The sequence below is a fragment of the Culex quinquefasciatus genome, chromosome 2, assembly GCF_015732765.1.
Source record: "Culex quinquefasciatus strain JHB chromosome 2, VPISU_Cqui_1.0_pri_paternal, whole genome shotgun sequence".
Taxonomy (NCBI): Eukaryota; Metazoa; Arthropoda; class Insecta; order Diptera; family Culicidae; genus Culex; species Culex quinquefasciatus.
In genome coordinates this window covers 220,465,981-220,492,056 of record NC_051862.1, presented here as the reverse complement: position 1 = coordinate 220,492,056, position 26,076 = coordinate 220,465,981, and the positions used below count along the sequence as shown (strand labels likewise).

Below are 26,076 nucleotides of genomic sequence, written 5' to 3'. Positions count from 1 at the left end.
GTTTTAGAATATTAGTATTAAATTTTATAAATTTTAAAATTTTGTAATTTCAGAAATTTAGAATCCAATTTTTTAAAATGATTTAGAATAATACAAATACAAACCAAATACAAACTGTAGCATTTAAAATGTAAGAATTTTAGAACTTCAATTTTTTTTATTTTTAAAGTTTTGACATTTTTGTATCTAAGAATCTAAAATATTAGTTTTTTTTCTATTTTAAAATTGTGTAATTCTGAATTTTTTATCATAGAATGTAATAATCAAAAACCATGATAATTAGAAATTTTTAAATCTTTAAAAAACTAAAATTTTGAATTTTTTAACATCATTTTTTTTTTTGGCATTTTAGAATTATAGAAACAACTTTTCTCTCCTTAAAATTACTAAAATATAACATAAACTATGCCCCTCGACTCGAAATATTTACACAAAAAAATATTTGACTTCGTCAAAATGTGATAAATCTCGCGTCTGCGCACATTGGCTTATTTTCCTAGACATTCTGTCGGGTTGCGAAAAATCTTCAAAACACATTTTGCCGCAAACCAACACACCTCGGTTTTTAGTGGAAATTTGTGCCGGAACTTTGCAGTAAATCAATCGTTGCGATTCGTTTTAGTTCAGTTAGTAGGAAATTTGTGGAAAAGTTGAAAGATCGGTTAAAAAGCTTGTAAAAAGCGCACAAATATGGGCAAGAATAGCAAGGCCAATAAGGTGAGGAAAAGTGTTGTTTTTAGCCAAATAATTATCAGTTTTGAAAGATGTACATATGAGTACTTTTTATTGTGTATTATTTATTTGTACGAAAAACCAAGTTTAAACATATTTTAAAAGAAAATCATAGATTTTAAGACATTTTAAGTCCCCTGAAATGATGCAACTTGCAGTGCAAGTTTCAAATGGGCCACAGATATGGAACTCGCCCCCTCACCACCCATGCAGCAAAAGTTGACACCGGGCAAAAAAGGGGTAAAGGTTTCGACATCTAACCTCCTTCTCCAGAACTGTCAAACAGCAAGACGTTTCTCTCTTTTGTAGTGTTTTTCGCAAAAATGACCGACAACGTGCCCGTCGCCGAGCTAGAAAAGTTGGATTTGAAGCAGCAAAAGGCATGAAATTGTTAAGTTTTTAATCGAAACTCGCACCAAGAACTGTCTGCCCCGAGAATGCGCCTGCTGGCGGTTCTGGTCGGGTGCAACCGAGTGGCCAACGCGAGGTTTAGTTTTGGTGGTAGATTGATTGCTCTGAATCAGCAGCAGCTGCAGCATCAAAGGCAACAACAACAGATCCATCGTCGTCAGCAAGTGGGAGAATTCCGGTGCCGCGAATTTGCCACACTGGTTCGTGGCCAGAACGGGGCCGAGTTGTTCCCCCGGCTGTTTCTGTTTAGTTTGATCATGCTTTTAGCTTTTTAGAGTAGAGTGACTTTTTTGTGTTATTGAGGAAGAGACTAGATCGAAGTTTGATGCACGTCAGCAAAAGTTCGGTTCCCCTTTCACTAACCGAATCCGTTACGTCACGTTTTCTGTTTTTACTGAATGGATCTATTATCTAAAAACGATGCCCAACTGTGCTATCGTAAAACGTGTTTGAACGGCGTTCAAATGACGAAACTTTTTTGTTATCTTTTATCATTCAAAAAAATGTTTATAGGTTCTGTGCAACCACTATAACGCAATTATTCTCCGTCCACCTTCCAGGCTAGCAAGATGAAGAAGGAGAAGCAGAAGAACCAACAGGAAAAGGGTAAATCACCAACACATGATGCAATTTAAACTGCAATTTCAAACCTTCTTCCATGACTCACAGCCGCCGCAGCGGGAGAAAACTCCAAACCAGTCGCGGCCACCGCAGCAGCCACGGCAGCTCCCGCTGCCGCTGGCCAGCCGGACTACATCGACCATCGCATCAAGATGTACGACGAGCTGAAGGCCCAATATCTGGACGAGCTGTCGAAGAAGCCCAAGACGCCCATCACCGTAACGCTGCCGGACGGCAAGGAGGTGCAGGCCACCAGCTGGGAAAGCACCCCGTACGATGTGGCCAAGGGCATCAGCCAGGGCCTGGCGGATAATACGGTGATTGCGCGCGTCAACAACGAGCTGTGGGATTTGGACCGGCCGCTGGAGGGTAACTGCAAGCTGCAGCTGCTCAAGTTTGACGATCCGGAGGCGCAGGCCGTGTTTTGGCACAGCTCGGCGCACATTCTGGGCGAGGCGATGGAGAAGGTGAGTATTTTTTTCGGATAAGCATTCTGGTGCTTGAAGTTCACGTCTGTGTTTGGGAAGAAAGTTAATTTCGAAATGGTGGTGAAGAAGTTGAAGTTGCGAAACTCTCTGACCTTGAAAGACATCTGGCCGGCGTCAAAGTTTAGTCTCGGGAGATCCATGACCTACGACAGATTAAAGCACTGTACGGCTTCTTTGTGGCGTGGCGCGATTCTACACGAATAATCAGACCGACGCAGCTCAATGCCACCGCTGTCAAAAATTCGGATACAGAAATTGCAATCTCGCGGTCAATTACAAGCTCTAAGTGAGTTGGTGTTAAAGTACATCTACAACGGATAAGTTGTCTTGTGAAACGAATTTGTTTTGTAGTTTTTCCTTTTCTTGCCAAAATACGGCGTTTGACGTTTATTCGGGCGGTCTTTGTATGCAATATGCTTTGATGAAATGAATCAAATTACAATAACAATAATTTTGAAAATTCTGAGTTGCTCAGAATGAGCTTGACAATTATTATTTAATTGTCGGGCAGAAACATTCATAAAAATTAAATCAAAAACATAAAAAAATTGAGTCAGACACTAAGACATTTTTGAATATCAATTTATAACCAAGAAATTAAATAAAATTAACAACAGAAATTTAAAAATACATATTGTATAAATTAAAAATAACAAAATTCAAAACATCAGAAATTCTACAATCCTAAAAATACAAACTTTCAATTTCGAAAATTAAAAATTTAGACGTTCGACGGGTTGAAAATCAAAATATCAAAATTTAAAAAATCTGAATTTTAAAAATTTTGAAGGTCAAAACATCAATTATTCAATTGAAAAAAATACGAAATCATAATTTAAATAAAACAATATCAAGGAATTATTTTAACCCCTGAAATGAGAATCTAAAAATGTCAAATTTTCTGCGGAAGAATTTTTAAATAAGATTTTTTTTAAATTTTAATTAAAAATTTTAGTTTTTTTAACTTTAATTTTTGGAATTTTTAATAAATTTAGAAATTTTTAAATTTTAATCTTTTTTATCAGAAATTAAAAATAAAATAAAATTTTTGATGTTAATTTTTTTACTTCTTTAGTTTTTAAATGTTTTTCAATTTTTTTATTTTAAAATTTTTGATTTTAAATTTTAAAATTTTAAATTTTTATAATTTTATGTTGTCATTTTTTTTATTTTGTTTATTTTTAATATCATAAATTTTGAAATTTTATTTTTTTTATTTTAAAATTTTGTAATTTTTAATGTTTTTTTTTATTTCATTAATTTTGCTTATTATTTTTCATTTTTTTGTAATTTTTTAATTTTAAATTTTTTGATTAAATCAAATTGAAATTTTTAAATTTAATTTTTTTTAATTTTTGAGTTTGTTTTAAAAGGTCCTTTTGTGTTTCATATGTTTATAGGACCTTATTAAAAAAAGTCTTGATTTTTTCAAATTTCGGTTTTTTGAATTTTTGATTTTAAGAATTTTTGACATCATGAATTTTCCCTGGGCCTTGTCAAGTCAAGGGGCATGATTTGATCCTAGTGCATTAGTTAAAATTTGGGTATAAATTCTTTTTTATAAGCACTATGGACACCACTTCATGCTACGAGAACTCGCTTTGCCGCAGCCCCAGGGCTTAAGCGTTGACCGATAAGCTGTCTTCGTGAACTAGGTAGTTCTCCGATAGTGAAAATATCACAATTGCACAAGACACCGCTGCTTCTGTGACTTTTTCACTATCACAATGTGGGATTTAGGTCGGGACTTCAGGATAGTACAATTGATTTGTTGCTTAGCATTAGCATTTAAAATAGATCTGTATTCTTTCCAAATCTTTTTGATGTTAAATTTAGTTGCAATTATTAAGTTAGAGTAATGCTGTCAATAAACTTTGATTGATGTAGAATACTAGGCATTCTTTTATGTCAAATTGTCCATAGAGTCTCGATCAATCAATAATGTAATGTTATCGGACAAAATTCGTTGATCTGTTGAACTAACGGTTTTCGGATTATGGTTGTATCGACCATTGTTGCGAATCGAGGAACTACGGATCTTTTGACGTAAATGGTCTTTTCTTTTTCAAATCGCGATTCTCTCCTATTTGTATATCAGTTCATAAATTTTTATTGTTTTTGATAAAAGTAGTACTACAACAGTTAAAGGAATGTTTAGTTTTGAACATTAAGTTTAGAGGATTTTAGATTAAAGTTTAGATTTTCAATCCAAAGTAGTTAGCAAATGAATATTTGGACTTAAATAAATAATTGAATAAATTGGACTTATGAATAACACACAACTGTGCATTTATTCTAGAGTCAGATCCATACAGCGTCAGTGTTTATTTGGTCGAAGTGTACTAATTCATTGGCAGATCTGATTCTAGTTGTAATGTACGACAAGACTACTGACGGACGTGACAGGACGAGGGCCCAGTTTAGAGGTTTCAACATCAACGATGTGCGGCTGGACCACCCTCCCAAAAAAAAAAAAAAAAAATTTTTGACATCATGAATTTTATTTTTTTTTGAATTTTTGAATTGAGATATTTGAAAATTTAAAAATTGTTAAGAATCGAACTGCCGTTCTACGCATAATTGTCCCATGTTCAAAAAAGTGCAACTGAGTAAAACGCGATTGAAATTTGTCGACCGATTTATGCCCTTCTACGCATAATTGTCCCGTGGGTTCCTATTCGCCCTATGTGTCCCTAATCGCTCCAGTTAGCAGTTTATCACACTTATTTGTGATTCTCTTGCTATAAACAGGTAAACAAGACATAATGCTTCGTAAAAATAATGATTCCGTGTAAGAAAATACTTGGTGGGACAATTATGCGTAGAAGTTTAACGATGGGACAAACAGACTTTTTGTTGTTTTCAATGATTTTCTTAATAAAGTACTAGATTTTATGTGATTTTATGAAAGTATACGTAAAACTAAACTTAAAAATGATAAAAAGTCAGAATCGTCTAAAACTGACATGGGACAATTATGCGTAGAACGGCAGCGAAGTTTTTATTGAATTAAGAATTTGAAAAATTGATGAATTCAGGAAATTTGTGAATTTGAGAATTAAAAGATTTGTAAATAAAAAAAAACGAACCGAAAATGCGCAACATTCCTTGACCTCGATTCATCCAATCTCCGTACTTAGCTTTACCAGTTGTATAGCAAAAGGACAACAACTAAGAGTGATAAACTGCTAACAGGGGCGTTTAGGGACATATAGCGTGAACAGGAAACCCCGGGACAATTATGCCAAGAAACACCGAAATCGGTCGAAAATTTTCAATCACGTTTTTCTTGGTTGTGCTTCTTTGGAAATGGGACAATTATGCGTGGAACGGCAACTTAATTCAGTCCAGACTCAATTATCCGAAGGCCTTGGTAAAATTTCACATCGGTTAATCGAAACTTCGGATAAACGAATCACGAATTTTTCAAGTCATTTAGAATTTTCAGAACCAAGATGGAGGTCAAAATGACACTGATGAAATATTGAAAAAAAAATGCATTTTGCAATTTAATTGGCAAACAACCATTCAATTTTGACTAAAATGGGGTCGCAGAACTCGAATAAGATATAAAAGTAAAAAAGTAAATCTTTCCCAGTTCCTGAAGGGAACACCCATGAAGAGTATCGGGACCGGCATTTACAAAGCGGATTCAGTGGCAATTTCATTATCAACTTAATGTCAGCATGTTAAGGTTAATGTTAACATTCCATAGATCGCCTTCCTAAGGTGTCGTGATAAGGCCCAGTTTGTAACGATACACTACCTTCCCTTTACTAAGCAATCGAATCCAGAAGGGAAAAGATCACCAGTTGTGTTGGTCCGAGCCGTGATTTGAACCCCGAACTACCGCTTACTAGGCGGGAGCGTTACCACTAGGCTACGTGGCTCGGTCAATAAGATATAAAAATACAAAAAAAAGTTTTTTTTTCTTTGTGATTCGATTATACGAAGTCCCATACAAACCTTCAGATAATCGAAACTTCGGATAATCGAGTCTGAACTGTACTTGAAATACTTGAAATATTTCCGACACATTCCCTTTCTTCAAAAATGACTGAAAAATGAACTTTATTTTTCTTCTAGATTGTTGAACAAACCCATCTAAAACTTTTCAATTATCCGTAGATTCGATTATTCGAATTGCATTTTTTTCGAGGACTCCGGATTATCTTGTCTACACAATTTTCAATTATTTGCTTTCTATTATCATTCAACAATTGATTTTTATTAAACATACTTATCAACTATAAGTTTTTCAAAATATCATGAGCTATGTCCAACGCTTTCTACAAATACCCAAACCGCACCAAATCTTTGATCAACCCCTTCATCCGCTCGCAGTACATCGCGTTCGCCAGTTCGGTCTTGCTGAATATAACCGACGACTTGCCCTCCTCCCCGGCTTGCAGCTCCTTTTGGGCCTTCTCCATCTTCTCCCCTACGTCTGGCATTTCATCGTTCGGCGTACAGATCATCGGCAGGACCAGGAAACTAATCAGCAGACCAAACCGTCCGAACCGCTTCAGTTGGTCGTCCAAAGCTGCGCGAGGGAATTGCTTGTCCGGATCTCCACCGAGTCGACGGAGGTGGTCTCCAAGCGAATGGTAGTAAATGTCCAGGAGTTGGTCGTAGTACTTGGCACGCATCGCTTCGTCCGTGCTGACACAGATGAAGTACATTAGGTCGTAGACGGGGGAGGTGTAGCGGCAGAGTTGCCAGTCGAGCAGGCGGATCTCCCGCGGGATTAGTGAGTCGTTGGTATAGCTGTACATTACGTTGTTGATCCAGCAATCTCCGTGGCCTATGACGGCGTACTTGCTGGCCCCCTCGCTCTTGGCGTCTGCGATGTAGAGATCGGTTACAACCCCGCGGATTGGTTGCATTTTGGACCTGGACTCGGTGTCGTCATCGTCCAGAGTTCCGATGGCGCGTTCGCAGTTGGCGTTGAACATCTTCTTCATGTGCTGACCCGGTTCGTGCTCGATCAGCTTCGCGAACGGGTCCTTCAAGTGGGTGAACCGCTCGAACACTTCCGGCTGTTGTTCCTTCAAGGCGAACGAGATCGCGTGCAGCTTTCCCAGCCGGATCATCATCAGTCGGGTGTGGTCAAAGTCAACCGCTTCCAGCTTGTTCCACATCCGGAAACCCTTTTCGCGTAGATCTTCCATGATGACCACGCCTTCCAGCTTGCCAACGTCACAGTACGCGTAGTAACACTTGGGCGCGTTCCAGAACCCTTCCGGATCACTCTCGCCGACTCCCTTCTCCTTTTGGAACTTGTACAGCATGGGAAGCACCTCCGTGTAAGCCTGAACCTCCCGGTGGAACAGTCCGATCGAGTACCGCTTCCGAATCTCGTGCTCCGGAAGTGTCTTGCACAACACCAGCAGATCATCGCGACCCGCCTCTCGAATAAACACCTTGAACAGGTCACCAATGAAGCCATCTCCTTTCTGGGAACCATCCTCAAACTCAAACCGGCAACCTCTATCGGAGAAACCCTGCTCACCCGCAACCTTCTTCAGCCCATGCTGAATGTACTCGGGCAGCTTTGCAAACACTTCATTGGCCATCGCGTTCAAACTCTTGGACTGGACTATTTCGAAACTCGCCGACGCGGTGCACTTTTATTCGCACCCGAATTTTCAATCAGCTCAATCACCGACCCGATAAGATTATTCGGTAGAAACAGGTGTGTTGTCTCCCCCCGATTCGCATTGTGCTGTGTGTTGATAAGGGGGTGGTTGGTTGGTGGGATGATATCGGATGCACTCGGCGGCGGCGGTCGCCGCACGCGAGTTCGCGACGTGCGGACTGTTTTGATTGATAACGGACGGGTACGATGACCACGCCGAATAAGATGTGGGGTTTTGCATAAATCTACGTTTGTTCCAGATTTGAATTTCTTTTTTTTTTTAGATAATAATAACTTTCTTTGTTTTCTTTGTTCTTTGCAGCGCTACGGTGGACATCTCTGTTACGGACCGCCGATCGAGAACGGATTCTACTACGATATGTGGCTGGAGGGAGCTGGTGTAAGTACAACCATTTTTATAATATGAAGACTCAAACGTTAAAAAAAATCAATGGTTCAAAAAATTTATAAAATTATAAATTACCAAAATGTTTGAACATTATAAAATTAAATCCTTAGCTTAAAAAAATAAAGAAATCTCAATATCTTAAAACAATATCTGGAAGAAAACAATCATTAAAAAAAACTTCAAAAAATAAGCTTATTTGACCAATATTCAAAATGTTAAATACTTAAAATTTTAAAAATAAAAAGAACGTTTGCAGTTTTCAAAAAATCTCAAACACAAAAATGCATTGTACATACGTACATTTGATTTGCAATCATCAGTTTAAAAAAAAATTAATGATGTGAAGAAAAAAAAATATGAAAAAATACTTTCTGTGGAAAATTTAAATTATTTTTGAATAAACATTAAAATCGAAGGAATCCATTGATTTCAGCTGACTGCACTTAGCTGAATATAAAGTGTTTTGGCCCTTGATTTTTCGAACCGATTTTGAAAGGGCTTCATCCATAAAGTACGTCACGCTAGAATCAGCCAAAATTTACCCCCCCCCCCTCCCTGCCTTTGTCACGCTTTTCCTATACTTATAACACGTAATGTCACACTTGTTCAGACGCCCCCCCCCCCCCTCTCCCCACAGAGCGTGACATACTTTATGGATAAAGCCAAGGGGGTGGCAAAAAAATTGAAAAATAAAAAAAAAATCCTAAATTTAAAAATTCAAAGTAGGGGAACGGCATCTAATTCCAGCGTGCCTCTAATGTTGGCAGGTCAGAACTTTGACATTCAATTAAAGCTAATTAAAAGCGTTTTCAACTGAACTCGAGTGATAGATAGCTCAATAAGAAGTGAGCATGCAAGTTTCTATCAAAAGTTTTGCAAAATTAGTTGTTTAAATAGTGAAAATCAGCAAATTGGATGGAATTAGGAGAGAGTGCTTAACCTGCCAAACATACGAGAATTTCCCCTACCTCCAAAACATAAAAATTAAAGTATAAAATATATTAAAAATATTAAAAAATAATACTAATTATTAAATATACTTGAAATACTCAATTTTCAAATCCTATTAAAAAAAGTTATATATTTATTCTAAATACTTCAAATACTAAAAATGCTCATAGTGTTCAAAAGACTCAAAATATTTAATTAGGCCGATGCAAATATTTAAAAAAGTTTTTGTCCCTCGGCCCTGGCCGAGGTCAAGGGGGGAGGGCAAAAAAATAAAAAAATATAGAAATTTAAATAACAAGCCATAGTCTTCACATTTAAATGAAAAAAGTGTTTTAAAATGCATTTTACACTAGTTCAGTTGTTTTGCAATCATTAGTTTTCAAAAAATCTAAGATCTGACAAAAACAAAAATTGTATCGAAAAAAAAGATTTTGCATCGAAAATTTTCAAAAAATCTTAAGATTTTTTAATAAACCCAAACATGCTAAAAATGATTTTAAACGCAGGAGAATGTATTTTAATTTGATTTCAGCTGGTTGCACTTGAATTTTCATTGAAATTTTGAAGTTTATTGTAAAATATTTTTTTGCCCCTGATTTTTCGGGCAAATTTTGAAGGGGGTGACAAAAACTTTCAAAAATATTTGTACCAGCCTTAGTAAAAGATTGAAAAAAAAAATAATAATATCAAGATTATTCGATCGTAATTCCTCGTTTTTACACTGACAAATTAAGATGATGAGCGAGCGAAATTTAAAATAATCTATAAAGGTTTTAAAAGTCCAAGACAATTGAGTCCTAAAATTAAGCCTAAAGGAGCTATTACACTACCGCAAACAAACAAACAAACTCGTACTTTTTCGTGTTTGACAGTTTGCCAAACTCTCAAACAAGGCAAAATGTATGCAGGCTGACGTTTGTACAAACAAATCCAGGCAAACTGGCAAACTGTGAAAAATTGCAAGTTTGTTTGTTTGTTTGCCGTAGTGTAATAGCTCCTTAAATTTGTTGTTCACAACAATAAAGCTTTTCTTTCTGAGTAGAATGACCTTAGTCCGACCGCAAAGGATTTAAAATGGATTTTTAAATCAATTTAAAAAAATAACGTCGCGACCCTTCTTGACAGAAAAAGTCCTACTTGACAGCTCGTCCCAAGAGGACTATACTGCCCACCATTGAAAAAAAACGGCTAATATCCACTTTTGGCAAACTCTTATGGGAAATTGCCTTGAGGGAGATTTTGTGTTGATCCATCGAAAAATGTTGTCTAGTTTTTTTTTTGCATATAAATAAAATAAGTGATCAGAAATGGTTTTTAATCGTGTTTTTTAACCGCTATTAATAAAAATTTACGAAGGGCTTTAGGCCCCTATTGATATTTTTAATATTTTAAAAGACAAAAATATAAAAGAATCAAAGCATAAGAAATTGATGTTTGAATTTGTTGAATTGTTAAATATTTGAAATAGATTCTGTGGATTCTGAACTATATTGTTGTTCAAACATTCATGCTCTAATTAAATCAAATTCAACGAATAATTTTTGCGGTTAACTTTACGCAGTTGGCCCGACCGTTTAGCAAAGAAGGATGCTTTAGGAAGGATTGCTGCGCCAAGGTTATTAGGATTTTTTAATATTTAAAATATATAATATTTAAAATAAATAACTTTCGAAACTTTTATAGATTTTTATGAATTCCAATATTCAACAACAAAAAATATTGCCTAGAAAAAATAAAAATTATTTGACGGTCACAAAAAAATGTCTTTGTTCAAAATGTTAAAAAGCTTAAAAAAATGCAAAACAGTTTAAACAAAAATAATCTAATCTAATCTAGCAAAAATTAAAGCGGCCAGCCCTACTACGTTCTGTTTACCGCAGAGAGGATTCTGAGATCGGAACACATCTCTCAGAATCTACATGGATGGAAGGATGCGTGGCATACCGTACAAAACGCTCCGGTTTAGCAAAAACTATCAAAATGAAAAAAAAATAATAAAAAAACCCCTCCCCCCCCACCCCCCTTAACCTGCCTACGTGGTTTATGGATGGTCCCTAAACCAACAGTAAGAAAATTACAGCACAATTGGGTCAGCACTGACATTATTGCTCACAACGATAAGCTTGTTTTCTAATCACAAAAGACAAAAAATGGGTCATAATGATTTTTTAAATCACTTTTGGGCAAAAAAAAAAATATCTTCGGTCGCTTGACAGAAAGTATTTTACTTCACAGCTCGTTTTACGTGGGCAATAGCTGATCCATCGTAAAATGTTGTCCTGACTTTTTTTTTTGCATTTCGCATTCGAATTTTCGAATGGCTTTTATGCGTTTTTACCGTTGTCCAAAAAAACATGGGAACCCTATTAGAAAAAGTGAATACTTGTGTACTGTGTGACTCATATATTTTTCAACTCCCCCTTCCAGATTTCCAACTCGGACTACGGCGCCCTCGAGACCGACGTCAAGAAGATCGTCAAGGAGAAGCAGCCGTTCGAGCGTCTCGAGATGAAAAAGTCCGACCTGCTCAAGATGTTCGAGTACAACGAGTTCAAGTGTCGCATCCTGAACGAGAAGGTGACCACGGAAACGACCACGGTGTACCGCTGCGGACCGTTGATCGATTTGTGCCGCGGACCGCACGTCCGCCACACCGGCAAGGTCAAGGCACTGAAGGTGGTCAAGAACTCGTCCACGTACTGGGAGGGCAAGGCCGACGCCGAGACGTTGCAGCGCGTGTACGGAATCTCGTTCCCCGACCCGAAACAGCTCAAGGAGTGGGAGAAGATCCAGGAGGAGGCGGCTAAGCGTGATCATAGAAAGTTGGGCAAGGAGCAGGAACTGTTCTTCTTCCACGAGTTGTCGCCGGGGTCGTGCTTCTTCCAGCCGAAGGGAGCTCACATCTACAACACGTTGATGAACTTTATCCGCGCGGAGTACCGCAAGCGTGGCTTCCAGGAGGTCATTTCGCCGAACATCTACAACGCCAAGCTGTGGCAAACTTCCGGCCATTGGCAGCATTACGCGGAGAACATGTTCTCGTTCGAGAGTGAGAAGGAAACGTTTGCGCTGAAGCCGATGAACTGTCCGGGTCATTGTTTGATCTTTGACCATCGGAATCGCTCGTGGCGCGAGTTGCCGTTGCGTATGGCCGACTTTGGTGTGCTGCACCGTAACGAGCTGTCCGGAGCGCTGACCGGGTTGACCCGTGTCCGCCGGTTCCAGCAGGACGATGCCCACATCTTCTGCATGCCCGACCAGATCCGTGAGGAAATTACCGGCTGTTTGGACTTTTTGAAGCACGTCTACGGAGTGTTTGGATTCACGTTTAATCTGGTGTTGTCGACCCGTCCGGAGAAGTACCTGGGAGAGATTGAAGTTTGGAACGATGCCGAGAAGGCGCTTGCGGAATCGCTGGACAAGTTTGGTGAACCGTGGAAGGAGAACCCCGGCGATGGCGCCTTCTACGGCCCCAAGATCGACATCACCATCATGGATGCCCTGAAGCGTGCCCATCAGTGCGCCACTATCCAGTTGGACTTCCAGCTGCCGATCCGGTTCAATCTGAACTACATCGACGACAACGGTGAGAAGAAGCGGCCGGTTATCGTGCATCGTGCCATTCTCGGTTCGGTGGAGCGCATGATCGCCATCCTGACGGAGAACTACGCCGGCAAGTGGCCCTTCTGGCTGTCTCCGCGCCAGATCATGGTCGTGCCGGTTGGGCCAGCGTACGACGAGTACGCCGACAAGGTGCGGCTGCGGCTGCACGACGCCGGCTTCATGGCCGAGGCCGACCTGGACGCGGGCGATACGATGAACAAGAAGATCCGCAATGCCCAGCTGGCGCAGTTTAACTTTATTCTTGGTAAGCTCGAAAAAATCTCAAAATTATTCAGATTCTAACAACAAGTTGCTTGCTCTTTCAGTGGTCGGTGAGAAGGAACGCAGCTCGGAGACGGTCAACGTGCGCACCCGGGACAACAAGGTTCACGGTGAGGTATCGGTGGAGGAGCTGCTCGTGAAGTTGCGCCGCCAGGCGGATGAGTTTATCAAGAATGAGGATCAGTTCTAAACTCAGAAAAGACATGTAGGTGGGATCGCTGTGGCGAGCATTTAAGTTATGATGGCAGAAAGTATGTAATACCCGTGCTACGATTGTTTGAGATGTGGGAAGTTTAGAATGCTGGAAATTGTATCTGTAACCCCGAACATTTTCATTTTACATTAAAATTATCAAAATACTTTCTTCTTGAATTGAAATAAAGTTTCCAAGAGCTAATATTAAGTCTTATGATGACTTGTTTGTTTCTATAATATCACAATCTTTCTTTCCGTTCTATGTGTCAAATAATGCAACAACACATCGATAAAAAGTTGCTGTGTTAATTCTAAAAGGATAACCATCATGTCTTCGGCAAAGTTGTAGTTATTGATGAGCACTTTTCAGAAAAAATGGCACAAGAAAATCGATTTCCCAAAATAAATTAGGGGACAAAAAACGCAACTTTTGAGCAATAAAAAAGTATGGGAAAAATATTTGCCGTTGACTTATGATGTTTAAAAAAAAAGTTTTTTTTTTTTGAGAAATAGAAATTTTACTCGAACTGTTTTTGACTTGAGTTTTTAATGTAAAATCAAATTTGCAATCGAAAATTACTTCACACATTGTTTGATAAAGTGCACCGTTTCCAAGATAAATCTACTTAAAGTTTAATTTAAACTGAAAAATCCTGTTTTTTCTATTTTTAAAAATACACTGGACATTATCATGATTTTCCATTCCTGGAATTTCTTTTTTCGAAAAATTGAGAAAACTGCTCAAGAGATAGGGGAACAGCATCTAATTCCAGCGTGCCTCTAATGTTGGCAGGTCAGAACTTTCACATTCAATTAAAGCTAATTAAAAGCGTTATCAACTGAAATCGAGTGATAAATAGCTCAATAAGAAGTGAGCAAGCAAGTTTCTATAAAAACTTTTGCAAAATTAGTTGTTTAAGTAGTGAAAAACAGCAAATTGGATGGAGTTAGGAGCGAGAGCTTAACCTGCCAAACATACGAGAATTTACCCTAGGTATCAAAGATTGGAACTAGAAGAAAAGAAATAAGAAAATTGAAGTTTTTCAAGTCTTTTATTTTCTAGTAATAATATCTCAGAAACTAAAAAAAGTTAAAAGAATTCTTTTGTTCGATTTGGTGTCTTCTGCAAAGTTGTAGGTATGGATATGGACTACACTGAAAAAAATGATACACGTTAAATTTGATAAGGTGATTTTTAATTTCACTTTTTGTCACTAAAACTTGATTTACAAAAATCTTTATTTTTTTTATTTTCTGATATGTTTTAGAGGACATCAAATGCCAACTTTTCGGAAATTTCCAAAAGGAACCAAAAATCTTAATTTTTGAATCAATACTATTTTTTTCAAAAAATCGAAATGTTTGCTGCAAAAATTTTTCAATTTCATATTTTGCTTTTTTGAACTTTGTTGATACGACTCTTAGTTGCTGTGATATTGCCATTAAGAGATTTAAAAACAGGAAAATGTATGTTTTCTTAAGGAGCCATTACACTAACGCAAACAAACTAACAAACTCGCACTTTTCCGTGTTTGATAGATTGAGAAACTCGCAAATTCAAGCAAAACAATGTAAATGGGCCCAAGCCGAAGAGTAAACAAAGAGTCTGTCCTGCTTTGGTCAGTGGATGTTCACATTAGGAACGAGCATCTTTGTTTACTCTTCGGCTTTGGCCCATTTACATTGTTTTGCTTGAACTTGTTTGCGGCAAACTCGCAAACAAGGCAAAATGTATGCAGGCTGACGTTTGTACAAACAAATTCAGGCAAACAAACAAAGCAGGCAAACTGAGAAACTGTCAAAAAGTGCCCACCATTTTCTAATGTCGATGTCTCAGCAACCAATGGTCCGATTTTCAATGTTAAAATATGAAACATTCGTGAAATTTTCCGATCTTTTCGAAAATAATAGTTTTTTTTATTAAACAAGACTAACATTTTAAAAAGACCAAACATTCCATATTACGATAAAAAGCGATTTTCTGATCATGCTCAAATTTGGTGAAGCTGTTCCCAAATTTCGGCAAAATTGGACCATCCCTTCACTTTTGGCACCACCCCAAAGGTTTTGCGATTTTCGTGTTGTTTGTTGAAAAATCTTTCAGACTCTTGAAATTATTTGTAATGTTTTGTACAATTTTCAAATCAATTGCACTCAATTCGTTATTAGTTCATAAAAAAAGGTTTTTAGCTTAAAACAAAGAAACTGCACAGAGACGTGCTAAACCGTTTCCCTATCACGGACGCATACTTTTTAATTTTAATTCTGTTCCACCTTGTCAATTGACACTTGTCACGCATGTCACGTTGGAAGCTCGGCGATGTCATCAAAACAAAAAAAAATCTGGTAATTTTATTCGAAACGACTCTACACACTCAGCAGACAGAAAAGTGGCAACAAGGCTGAAAGTGGGAAAAGTATATGTGGTTCTACAAATTTCAATCGGATTATAGGGTTTTCTAATCGAATCCGGTTTCTTTCGCGTCGGTAAGAAGTCGGATGTGGATTCACTACTTTGAGGCGAAGATGGCGAATTTCGGGGAATCTCGAGTGCTGAGCCGGCAAAGGCCAAAAAACGAAAAAAAAGGTTAACGGCGAAATTGTCGAACGTCTGTTTGAGACTGATGTAAATAGAGAATTGAAAATTAGTTACGTTTGAACTTGAGTTTTAGTAAACATTTAAGTTCAATTTAACCTCAGATTGACACCTGAGACACCTTACCTGAAGCGTTGGAATCATGGCATTTGCAAGGAAAGGATGAGAGAAACAGTAGCAATGCAAGCTTGGACTCTCAACCAAACAGTAAGTAGGAGTAATCTGTAGACTCAACGTTGATGTATACGAGCCTGAAAGGCCTTTTCGGGCTCACTCTCACTACTTTTGGTGAGAGCTGAGTGTGAGAAAAAATGAATAAACATGCTGTGCGCACTTTGCGCCGGTCTCTTTACCACATCAGAACTCATCGTGTTAAGACTCATTTCACTACCGACCGCCTCTTGGACCCTGCAATATAATACAAACGTAAATCTCGCATTCTTAAATTTTCTCGGTAACCCGTCACATCAATTAGTAGGCTGAAACAAATCATGCTGCAATAGGAACAACTAGACCCAGCTTTTAATGACAAAAATCAACGTCAATACAGCGTTTAAGCATTCATAATACCTTCCAAAGAGGTGCTAAACTCGCACGTCCGTGATCGGGAAACGCTTCGCGGGCTGTTAAATCTCGAAGATCCAAATAAAACAAATTGAGATATTCTGAATAAGTCTCATCCTTACTGATATCGTTCTTTATTTGCTAAACAAAAAACATAATTTATTCTTCCGATTATTTTCTATATCATCCCATTAATTTGTATCATTGATATCACGTATTTACACCGTAAATCTGTCTAAACTATACAATGCAATTATACAAAAAAAAAGAAGACAAACTGTGACAGAACCGTTACGCCGTAATTGTTCTCATGCTACACAGTAAGCTTTTTTAAAAACACATTTTCCTTCATAGTAACTAAATTCGCCGCATACAAAATTAGTATTCTTTTGTTTTAGTTTTCATTTTGCACTGATTTTACGTGTTTATTTTTCCCTTTCTAGCCGTTTTACTGATTGTTCAAAACAATACTCTTTGCTTGCGTTTATTTCAAGTTATTTTTGGATTGCGACTATTTCTAAGCACGATTAGTGTGTGTGTTTGTGTGTTTGTTAATAGACAGATTTTTGTTACCGTATTATTTTTTGCTTTACTCAACAGTAAATAGTCACTAACATGGCCCCGACAGTGTTCCTTTCAATATGTTTTCTTGCCGCCTCGTTTTTTTTTGTTGATATTCTACGGAAACAAACGACCGAGCGTGGAACGTGGTTTGAAAAGATTTAGATTTTTTAAACTTGTTTCTTTTTTTGTTGGGTGGGAAAGATGTTTGGAAAGTTTGATGAAATCTATTGTTTTTTAGCAGACACAATCTTTGCTGGATAATAGGTAAAATGGGCTCGTTTCCTGTAGTATAAAGCTGCTAGTTTTTGTTGTTTAAATATGCGTTTTTTCTTGTTTTCGCTAGTACGCTTCTAATTATTACCATTTAGACAGCAATTTTCTTTTATTGTGGGATTAGAGCTTTATTGAATTACTTTTTTTTTTGTTTTATTTTTAAACTTCTAGCCCTAATGCTGCGCGTTTTTGATATTTACAATTAGTATTTTACATGCTTGTTTTTAGTTTGCTTCAATAACACTTTTTCACTAACTCTACATTGATGTATCACGATTTTTTGGAACAAGGAAAAGCCAACCTGGCGGTTGACTCTCAACGTTTTGTTTTGTTTTGCTTGGGCTATTTACAATTGAATTACTAGTTTTGCTTCAATTTGAGTGAGTGCTGATGCTGAATTACTTTCCACTGTTTATACTGGCTTGATATAAAATTTAACACGAAACAATTGTTGTGTGTGACACGGAGGGAAACCAAACAACAAAACGAAAACAACATTTCACCTATAAAACTGTTTGAAAAAGGACCCCACAAAAAATAATCAATTCAAACATATCACCTCCAAAATTTCGCCCCTCCTTACTCCTGCCCGAACCCTTCAGTCTCCTCGATTGCGTAGTTCAGCTTCTCCACCAGCTGGTCGTAGCTCTTGTACGGCGGCAGATCCAACCGGTTGAAGCACGTGTGCGACCGCGGCAACCACGTGTCCTTACCGACCTTCTCGATGCAGAACCGCTGCGGCCCATTGGAGCCCATCAACTCGGCGAATCCGCCCACCGGAACGCGGCACGTCCCCGTCACAAACTGCAGCAGCCGGGCGCGCTTTTCGTTGTCGGTTTCGCGGACAAACTGAAAGACAATTTGACGGGATGTTAAAACTTACACTAATTAATTCCAGGTAGATTGTTACGAACCTGCCAGAACCACACGACCTGCTTGCTGGTGCGGTTATAGTGCCGATAGATCGAGTTTCGCTGCCAGTCGTCGACGTCGATCTCCTGCATGCCGCAACTATTAGGAAGGAAGAATGATTAGAATCATTAAGAAAAAAAAAAGAATAAAAACACTCACAGCATCAGCTCCAGCTCGCGCTCGTCAAAGTACTTGAGCCACTCCAAAGGCACCACTTCGTTGAAACCCTCCAGGAAGGTTTTGGTTTGCTCCTCGATACCTCTGCAATTAAATAAAACGGTAAAAATAGAAAAAGTGAGAATGAGTCGCGCTTCAAGTGCTCAAGCTGTGAAGGAAACAAAGGGGCAAACTACCGCGGCTATGTCCATATCAAGTCAATTTTTTGTAATTGTTTTTTGTTATTTTTTATCATATTATTTTGCCTACACAACAGTGATTCATGAATCCAATACAATTTTCAATATAATTTTGACAGCTGTTCAAATAAAACTCAATTTGCTCAAAAACACAATTTTTGAACATTTTAGTGGTACAAAAAGCTATGGCCCAGCTGGTGCAAAATGTATCTGCAGTGTTGCCGATTTTTGACAAAAATGGTCTGCAAAAATATTCAGCACTTTTATCGAAATGAAATTTTTTTGATACTGTTTTCGATTTTGACACTTAAAATAAAATCCAACCGAGAAAAACCATCCATGCAAAAAAAAGTTTATTAAACTATGAAAAAAAAATCTCTATCTAAAATTTCTAAGTGCCACCATTTTAGCCGCCATTAGCAAATCAGCCGGGTCCGGTGGCGCAGTGGTTAGCGTGGTAGCCTCTCACCCCAGTATGGCCTGGGTTCAATCACAGACGGACCCGGTGGCATTTTTCGAGTCGAGATTTGCCTGATCACGCCTTCCATCGGATGGGGAAGTAAAACGTCGGTCCATTAGCGTAAAAAGCGGTTTTGAGTGACTCACCATACATAACCTTCGGATGCCTAGAAATGAGCAGAAACTTGGAAAAAGACCACAAAAGACCCGGGGTCGTTAAAGTGGATTGCTTTTTTTTAGAAAATCAGTTAACTTTGGAGCATTTTAAAAACTTTTTTTTTTGCAAAGGCTTACATTTTGACAAAAATAAAAATATCGTATTGCGAATATCTGAAGTCAATTTTATAGCGAGGACTTCAAATAATCGAGTTCGCACTGTGTTCAAATATTCAAATTCCTTACACCCTTACCAAAAATCATGATTTTCTGAGTTCAATATCCCACTTTTCATACGATTGTTTTAGCTCGGGTACTACTAGGTACTAAAAATGGTTAAATGGGTTGAACTGCAAAATTCGTAGGAAAGTAGTTGTTTTATTGAACTCAGAAAACATGATTTTTGGTTTGGGTGTAGATTTCAAAATTATTCAATTTCATGTTTTTTAGAATTTTTGGATTTGAAAAGAAGTACATTTTTCAAAGTTTTTGTCCCTTGCATCTGGTCGACTGCCGTTCTACGCATAATTGTCCCATGTCATTTTTGGTCGATTCTGACTTTTTGTCAATTTTAGGTTAATTTTGACGTTTATTTTCCGAAAAACAAATAAAATCTATTACTTTGTTCGGAAACTCATTGAAAACAACACCAAGTCTGTTTGTCCCATCGTTGTACCTCTACGCATAATTGTCCCACCAAGTATTTTCTTTCACGATTTATCAGTTTTACGACGTAATTTGTCTTGTTTACCTATTGTGTAGCAAGAGGATTATAAATAAGAGTGATAAACTGCTAACTGGGATGATTAGGGACTTATGGGGTGAATAGGGACTCACTGGACAATTATGCGTAGAAACACAAAACACGGACGAAAAATTTCAATCGCGTTTTTCTCAGTTGCACTTTTTTGAACATGGGACAATTATGCGTAGAACGGCAGTCGAGGCCAAAGAGGCGGCAAAAGATTTTAAAAATATTTAAAATAATAAAACCAGCCAAAATTTTACCATTTTACATAAAAAAGAAGGCATAGGAAATGCATTATATGCATTATAACTCATTGAAACCCAAAATATTTTTAAACTTGCTCAAACATGCTAAAAATTTAAAAAAGCAGAAGAATTCATTTGAAATTAATTTCAGCAGAATGGATAAAAATTTCATCGAATTTTTGGGGTTTTCGAAAAAAAATGTTTTGTCCTTGATTTAAAAGTTACACGATTTTTAAAATTTAGAAAATTAGAAAAAAAAACAAGAAATATTCAAAAAATCAAGAATTAAAAATTCAATTATTTGGAAATTAAAAACATGGATAATAAAAAAAAAATAATTATAAAAAAAAAATAAAATTTAATAATTTCTGAAATTTAAATTTTATCATCCATGTTTTGAATTTCCAAATCATTGAATTTTTAATTCTTGATTTTTTGAATATTCATAGTATTTTTTTCTAAATTTCTAAATTTCAAAATCTTGATAACGTTAATTATTATTTTTAAATATTTGTCTTTCTGAGTTTCTAAATTTCTCAAATAAAGTTGAAACGGGATGCTAGTTGTTAGACAACTTCTGTTCTACTTAAATCAATTTCTTAACTCGACAGGTGCTTGCTATCGACCTATTTAACTGCCGTTCTACGCATAATTGTCCCATGTTCAAAAAAGTGCAACTGAGAAAAACGCGATTGAAATTTTTCGACCGATTTCTGTGTTTCTACGCATAATTTTCCCGTGGGTGCCTATTCACCCTATGTGTCCCTAATCGCCCCAGTTAGCAGTTTATCACCCTTATTTGTGATCCTCTTGATATACAACAGGTAAACAAGGCATAATGCTTAATAAAACTAATGATTCCGTGTAAGAAAATACTTGGTGGGACAATTATGCGTAGAAGTTCAACGATGGGACAAACAGACTTGGTGTTGTTTTTGATGAGTTTCCGAACAAAGTACCAGATTTCATGTGTTTTTCTTAAAGTACACATCAGACTAAACTTATAAATGGCATAGTCAAAATCGTCAAAAACTGACATGGGACAATTATGCGTAGAACGGCAGTTAACGTCTGCAAAAAAAACTAAACTTCAAAGAAGACTTTAGTTTAAAACAGGTCAAACATTCAATATTGCGCCCATTTGAAATGTTAGTCTTGATTCCAAAATAAAAAAAAAATTGGAAGGGATCATAAAATTTCACAATTCTTTCATTTTTCAACATTGAAAATTGGACCATTCGCTGCTGAGATATCGGCGAGAATTTGATTCTGAGTCGATAGGTATACATGTAGGTGGGTCTAGGAGGTCTAATTGAGAAGTTCTTTTTGCGAGTGATTTTATAGCCTTTACTCAGTTAGGTGAGGAAGGCAAAATTGAAGTCAATAAATTTTTTAGACTTAAATTTCTATTTACAAAAAATGCAATCTTAAAAAAAAATAACTTGACGGATTTTTTTTGTCTACGGCAATTTTTTGACCCTTAAAACATATAAAAAAATAGGCATGCATCTTTTTAAATTTAAAAATCGACAAATTTTTATTTTCCGTGTACCTATTTTTTTAATAGTCCTCATAAATACCTATAACTTTGCCGACGACACCAAATCGACCAGAAAATTCCTTCAAAGTTACAGATTTTCGATCATTTATGTACGTACCATTTTTGGACAGCTGCCAAAATGGTATGGAGACTTGTATGAGTGAACCAATGACGTAAATTGGCTTCTTCGGTAAAAGTTTAAGCCATACCAAACATACAAAAAAAAGGGTCGAAATCGGCCGATTTCGTAGAGAATAATTCGTCGCCGTCGTGCTAACTTGTCGTACGTGCATTTTGGGCCAAATTAAGTTAAGAACGCCATTTTGTGCATCTAACAATGCCACATCTTTTGACCTTCACAGATTTCCAAAATTCGATTTCAATCCTAAGATTTACAAAGAAACCCAAAAAAGGTCCGAAAATTTTTGTCACTTTACATATTAAAGTAGTTTTAATCTTGTCGTGCTATCTTGTCACTCCCTGAAAATTGATGTAAGTGCGACAAAAGGCCAAAGGGATTTCAGGCTCTCGTTTTTGTTTATTCAAGGTCAAACATTAAAACGCGTTTTTCTCGGAACGTCAAAATGGCGGGTGCAACAAGATAGCACGACGACGTCGAATTGCTCTCTTTCCAACTCTTTTCCTTTATAGCTGCCTAGCCTTGAATAATTTTTGTTCGAAGCCTTTTCCTTGACCGTTTCTTGAGTATTTTTTTATATGTGGAGATTTTTTAAAGGTACAATAAACAATTTTTTTTGTTTTTTTTGGGTGTTTTTGAAAATCTCTGAATCAAAGCGGTTTCTGAAAAACCTAAAACGCAAAAAAAGTTTGTTTTACCTTTAAAAAAACTTCAAATAAGAAGTTTTGCGTTCCTTCCGAACTCCGTACTAGCCTTTTTGCACAAGTTGGTCAATATTAATTTAGCAGTGTTGCCAATTTTCTAAATAAAATCGTAAAATTGAAAAAAAAATTGAAAAATTGGCTTAAATTTAATGTTGCTATTTTATCGAAAAGATCAGAAAATTCCCTCAAAATTTGCTTTACAGACTTCAAAGATTGGGCCATTGTGTCATTGGGTTGCTGAGACAACAGTGGATTTTCTAAAAAATGATATTATTGTGAAATGTGGACGAACATTTGAAAAGGCATTTTTTTAAAGCATTTTGACAGCTAGAACTATTTTTCAAATTCCGAGCCAGGTAACAGGTAACTATTAAACAAACCCCGCAGTGTGAAAAGGTAGCTGTTTAGGCCAGCTATTAATTTTGAGTTTTGTGAAAAAGTTACCTTTTGGCTCAGAATTTGCCAAATTGTTCCTTATCCGCAATATTCTCGTGTTGCTCCACAAATTTTCCAATTTCTCGAATGAAGATATGGTCGAAAATAATTGTTTAAATATTAGAAGCCACTCAACGGGGGGCAAACTCACCTCGTCATCCGCCACTCCGTCATCAGCGAAATGTACTCCTCCTTGTTCTCCTCGCTGACCTTCTCCTTATCGCCCTCCTCCTTAAGCTCGTGGTGTATAATCTGCCCCAGCACCTCAAAGTCCACGCTGAACCACAGCTCCAGCCCGCACTCGTCAATGTTGTTGTCGCGCACCCAAATCAACGAGTTGTAAAACTCCGGATCGATCGTCTCGATGTCTTTGGTGGTTAGTTTTTTGTTCAGCATTCGCTTGTAGAACGGCATCGTGAAGCCTGAGTAGATGAACCGTCCGTGGTAGAGGGCCATCGCGATGAAACGTCCGATGAACTTGAAGTACTGGAGATGGTCCGGGTTGACGTAGCTGGCGGGGTTGATCTGGAGGCTGTAGTTGTTTTTGTTGGCGTACTCGAACAGGCAGTACATGGGGTTGAGGACTTCGTGGGAGAGCAGGAAGAACCACTCGCGCGAGACGCCACCGTAGTCGAGGCCTTCCTCGCCGCGGAAGATGATGTAGAGCCGGCGGCGGAGTTCGTAGGCGGGGAGGCGCATGATTTGGTGGTACGAGTCTTCGAAGAGGGTTTGCCGGGTGAGGGTTATTTTGATGTGGGACGCGAGAGCATTGCTTTGACAGAGGTACCGGAACTGGGAGAGCTTCCAGCGGAAGCTGCGCTCGTAGGCGCGGGGGACGCCGTAGACGCCTTTGCTGCCTTTGGGGGCGCCTGGGCGGGGGTCTTCGAAGGTGGTTTTGCGGGCGTTGTGATCGACGAAGAAGCGTTCGCCGGTGGCGGTGTAACGGATTTCCCAGCCGGGCGGGAGGGGGCCTTCGGCCAGCATGTTGACCTCTTGGCCTTGCGTTCGCGGGTCTTCCCATTGGGTGGTTCGGTTCTTGTGGTTGACAAAGTAGACGCGGTTGTCGGGTTGGACGCGTTTTTCCCAGCCGTCTGGGAGTGGGCCGAGGCCGTCGTCTTCTTCGTGGGGGACTGACGTTGTGTTGGACTGTTGGGCGTGCTGCGGGTAGAGGAACCGTTGATTGCCCTGGGAGATGATGTGCTGCCGTTGGCCTTGCCAGTGCTGGAAGTGCATTAGGCGTTCGCTGTTGGGTCGCTGCCAGGTTGTTGTTCGGGTGTTGTGATCTACGTAGTAGACTCGTCCCCGGGCGTCTCGTCGCATCTCCCAGCCTGCTGGTAGGGGTTGTGGCTTCTCCCAGTACGTTGAGCGCGTGTTGTGATCCACGTAGTACCGTCGGCCGTATTTGTCAACGCGCATTTCCCACCCGGCCGGGAGTGGTTCTTCGTCGACCTGGTTCTGCTGGGCGGCGGCTTGCAGCATCATCTGTTGATCCGTCAGACTACCTCCCATTGGGACGAGGGCACCGGCCGTAGCACCACCACCAGCGGAAACCTGCGGTGCCGCTACTCCTCCGTTCATAGGAACCATCGGTTGCGGCTGGACTTGGTTCGCCCCTCCACCATTCGGCACCCCGTTGATCAACGAATCCTGCGACGAGTTGGAGTAGACCGGTCCCAACCGCGGATGCATCATTTGCTGTTGCTGCTGCTGTTGCTGATCCCAGTTCATACCACTGCTCCGACGCACCGCTCCAGTCGACGCGCCACCCATCGGCATGGCCACCCCGTTGCCCATCGCCGATCCGGAATGTAAACTCAACTCGTTAAAGTTCGCTGCGGTACTGCTGATGCTGATGCAATCCGCCGGCACTCCTGCCGCCGCCGCCGAAGATCCGTTGTTGAACGACGGCGAGTGCTGCGCCGAGTTCGACGGCCCCGGCTGAAGTTGACCCGACCCGGTAGCAGCACCACGTAATCGCATCCGCGCCCGGATCCCTCCGTTCAGGATACTGCTGCGGCTGTTACTGCTGCTGCTACTGCTACAACCGGCCATCGACGCCGCCTCCAGCTGTGTCGTAAATAAAAAATAATCTCCGTTGAATCATTGATCAATCGACAAACAGAAAAGCAAAGTGAGCAAAGTAGGCTATTGATTTTCCCACGCGCCAAGGTCACTTACCCCGTTACCGTTGACGTGTGACATGCCGGCACCACTGACGTCACCACCCCCATTCACCACCGTCCGCATGTCAATCTTTAACCCGTTCAGCACCGTCACCAGCTCCCCCGTCTTCACCGGTTGCCGCGGCTCGTGGTTGTGGTGGTGGTGGTGCGAACTCTTCGACGACGAACCCCCCGACGACCCGTCCGTCAGCAGGTCCATGCTCAGCTCCAGATTCTCCAGCACCCCATTGTAATGCTCCAGGATGTTCGCCAAGTACACCGTCTGCTGACCCAAGAGCGAGTCCTTCCGGAAGCTCGAGTGGTCCAGGACGCGAAAGTGCAGCACCGAGTTGGCCGACACGATCACCGTGAAGCGTTCGTTCCATTTGGGGGCGTTCGTGTTCTTCAGAAAGTCCGTCTTGCGGGTGCTCTTGCTGTCGATCGATATCTCCACGTACGGGTTCGGCTTGAGGAAGCCGGCGTTCCGCAGAGACGCATGCTCGACTGAAAAAGAAGGTAGATTTAGTTGAATAATTTAAGCATTTTTTTCAACTGACAACAGCTGATATTAGGGTGGGGGAATAAGTTTTTCAAACACCCACTTGTATTGTTTCAAGCTAAAACATTTTTCGAACCGAATCGCTTTTGCTGGTAATAACCCATTTCTGAGAATTACTTCAAACTATTAACGTACAATATTTGAACCGTTTAAAAAAATTAAATGAAACAAAACAAAGACAAGGGTCTTACAAAGGACGTCAAATAACATTGAAAAAAAAAACGGAATCGACGTAACACCTTATTATGTGGCCCTCTTAAACCTTGCGGTTTCGTCAACGGATCCACAGGCGTGTATCGTTCTTTTTGCGACAAGACTCCGCCTCCCGGGTCTC

At 39.1% G+C, this 26,076-nt stretch overlaps 3 protein-coding genes across 5 annotated transcripts in view; 1 reads left to right on the top strand and 2 right to left on the bottom strand.

Annotated features, from left to right (window-relative positions):
• Positions 1-499: 499 nt before the first annotated feature.
• On the top strand, positions 500-13,538 carry LOC6035771 (threonine--tRNA ligase 1, cytoplasmic). 3 transcript variants are annotated; one of them, XM_038253436.1, is made up of 6 exons: positions 500-717; positions 1,704-1,749; positions 1,813-2,231; positions 8,213-8,290; positions 11,678-13,118; positions 13,180-13,538. In XM_038253436.1, exons 1-6 carry the CDS (start codon positions 691-693, stop codon positions 13,323-13,325), a joined length of 2,157 nt encoding a protein of 718 aa, XP_038109364.1. In that variant the 5' UTR covers positions 500-690; the 3' UTR covers positions 13,326-13,538. The 3 variants fall into 3 exon arrangements, with proteins under 3 accessions (XP_038109364.1, XP_038109363.1, XP_038109362.1); XM_038253435.1 differs by lacking the exon at positions 500-717 and adding an exon at positions 993-1,112; XM_038253434.1 differs by lacking the exon at positions 500-717 and adding an exon at positions 1,025-1,343.
• On the bottom strand, positions 6,480-7,875 carry LOC6035773. The gene has a single exon (XM_001845844.2). It carries the CDS (start codon positions 7,826-7,828, stop codon positions 6,542-6,544), a length of 1,287 nt encoding a protein of 428 aa, XP_001845896.2. The 5' UTR covers positions 7,829-7,875; the 3' UTR covers positions 6,480-6,541.
• A 3,049-nt stretch (positions 13,539-16,587) lies between the features above and the next one.
• The window catches only part of LOC6035770 (E3 ubiquitin-protein ligase Su(dx)), a 30,533-nt gene continuing 21,044 nt past the window's right edge, over positions 16,588-26,076 (bottom strand). Inside the window, exons 3-7 of the mRNA XM_038252900.1 lie at positions 25,200-25,687; positions 23,173-25,088; positions 18,399-18,500; positions 18,242-18,338; positions 16,588-18,176 (exon numbers count right to left, since the gene is read on the bottom strand). Coding sequence (XP_038108828.1) covers positions 17,907-18,176; positions 18,242-18,338; positions 18,399-18,500; positions 23,173-25,088; positions 25,200-25,687 — 2,873 coding nt within the window. The 3' untranslated portion in view covers positions 16,588-17,906. The remainder of the gene's footprint in view (positions 18,177-18,241; positions 18,339-18,398; positions 18,501-23,172; positions 25,089-25,199; positions 25,688-26,076) is intronic.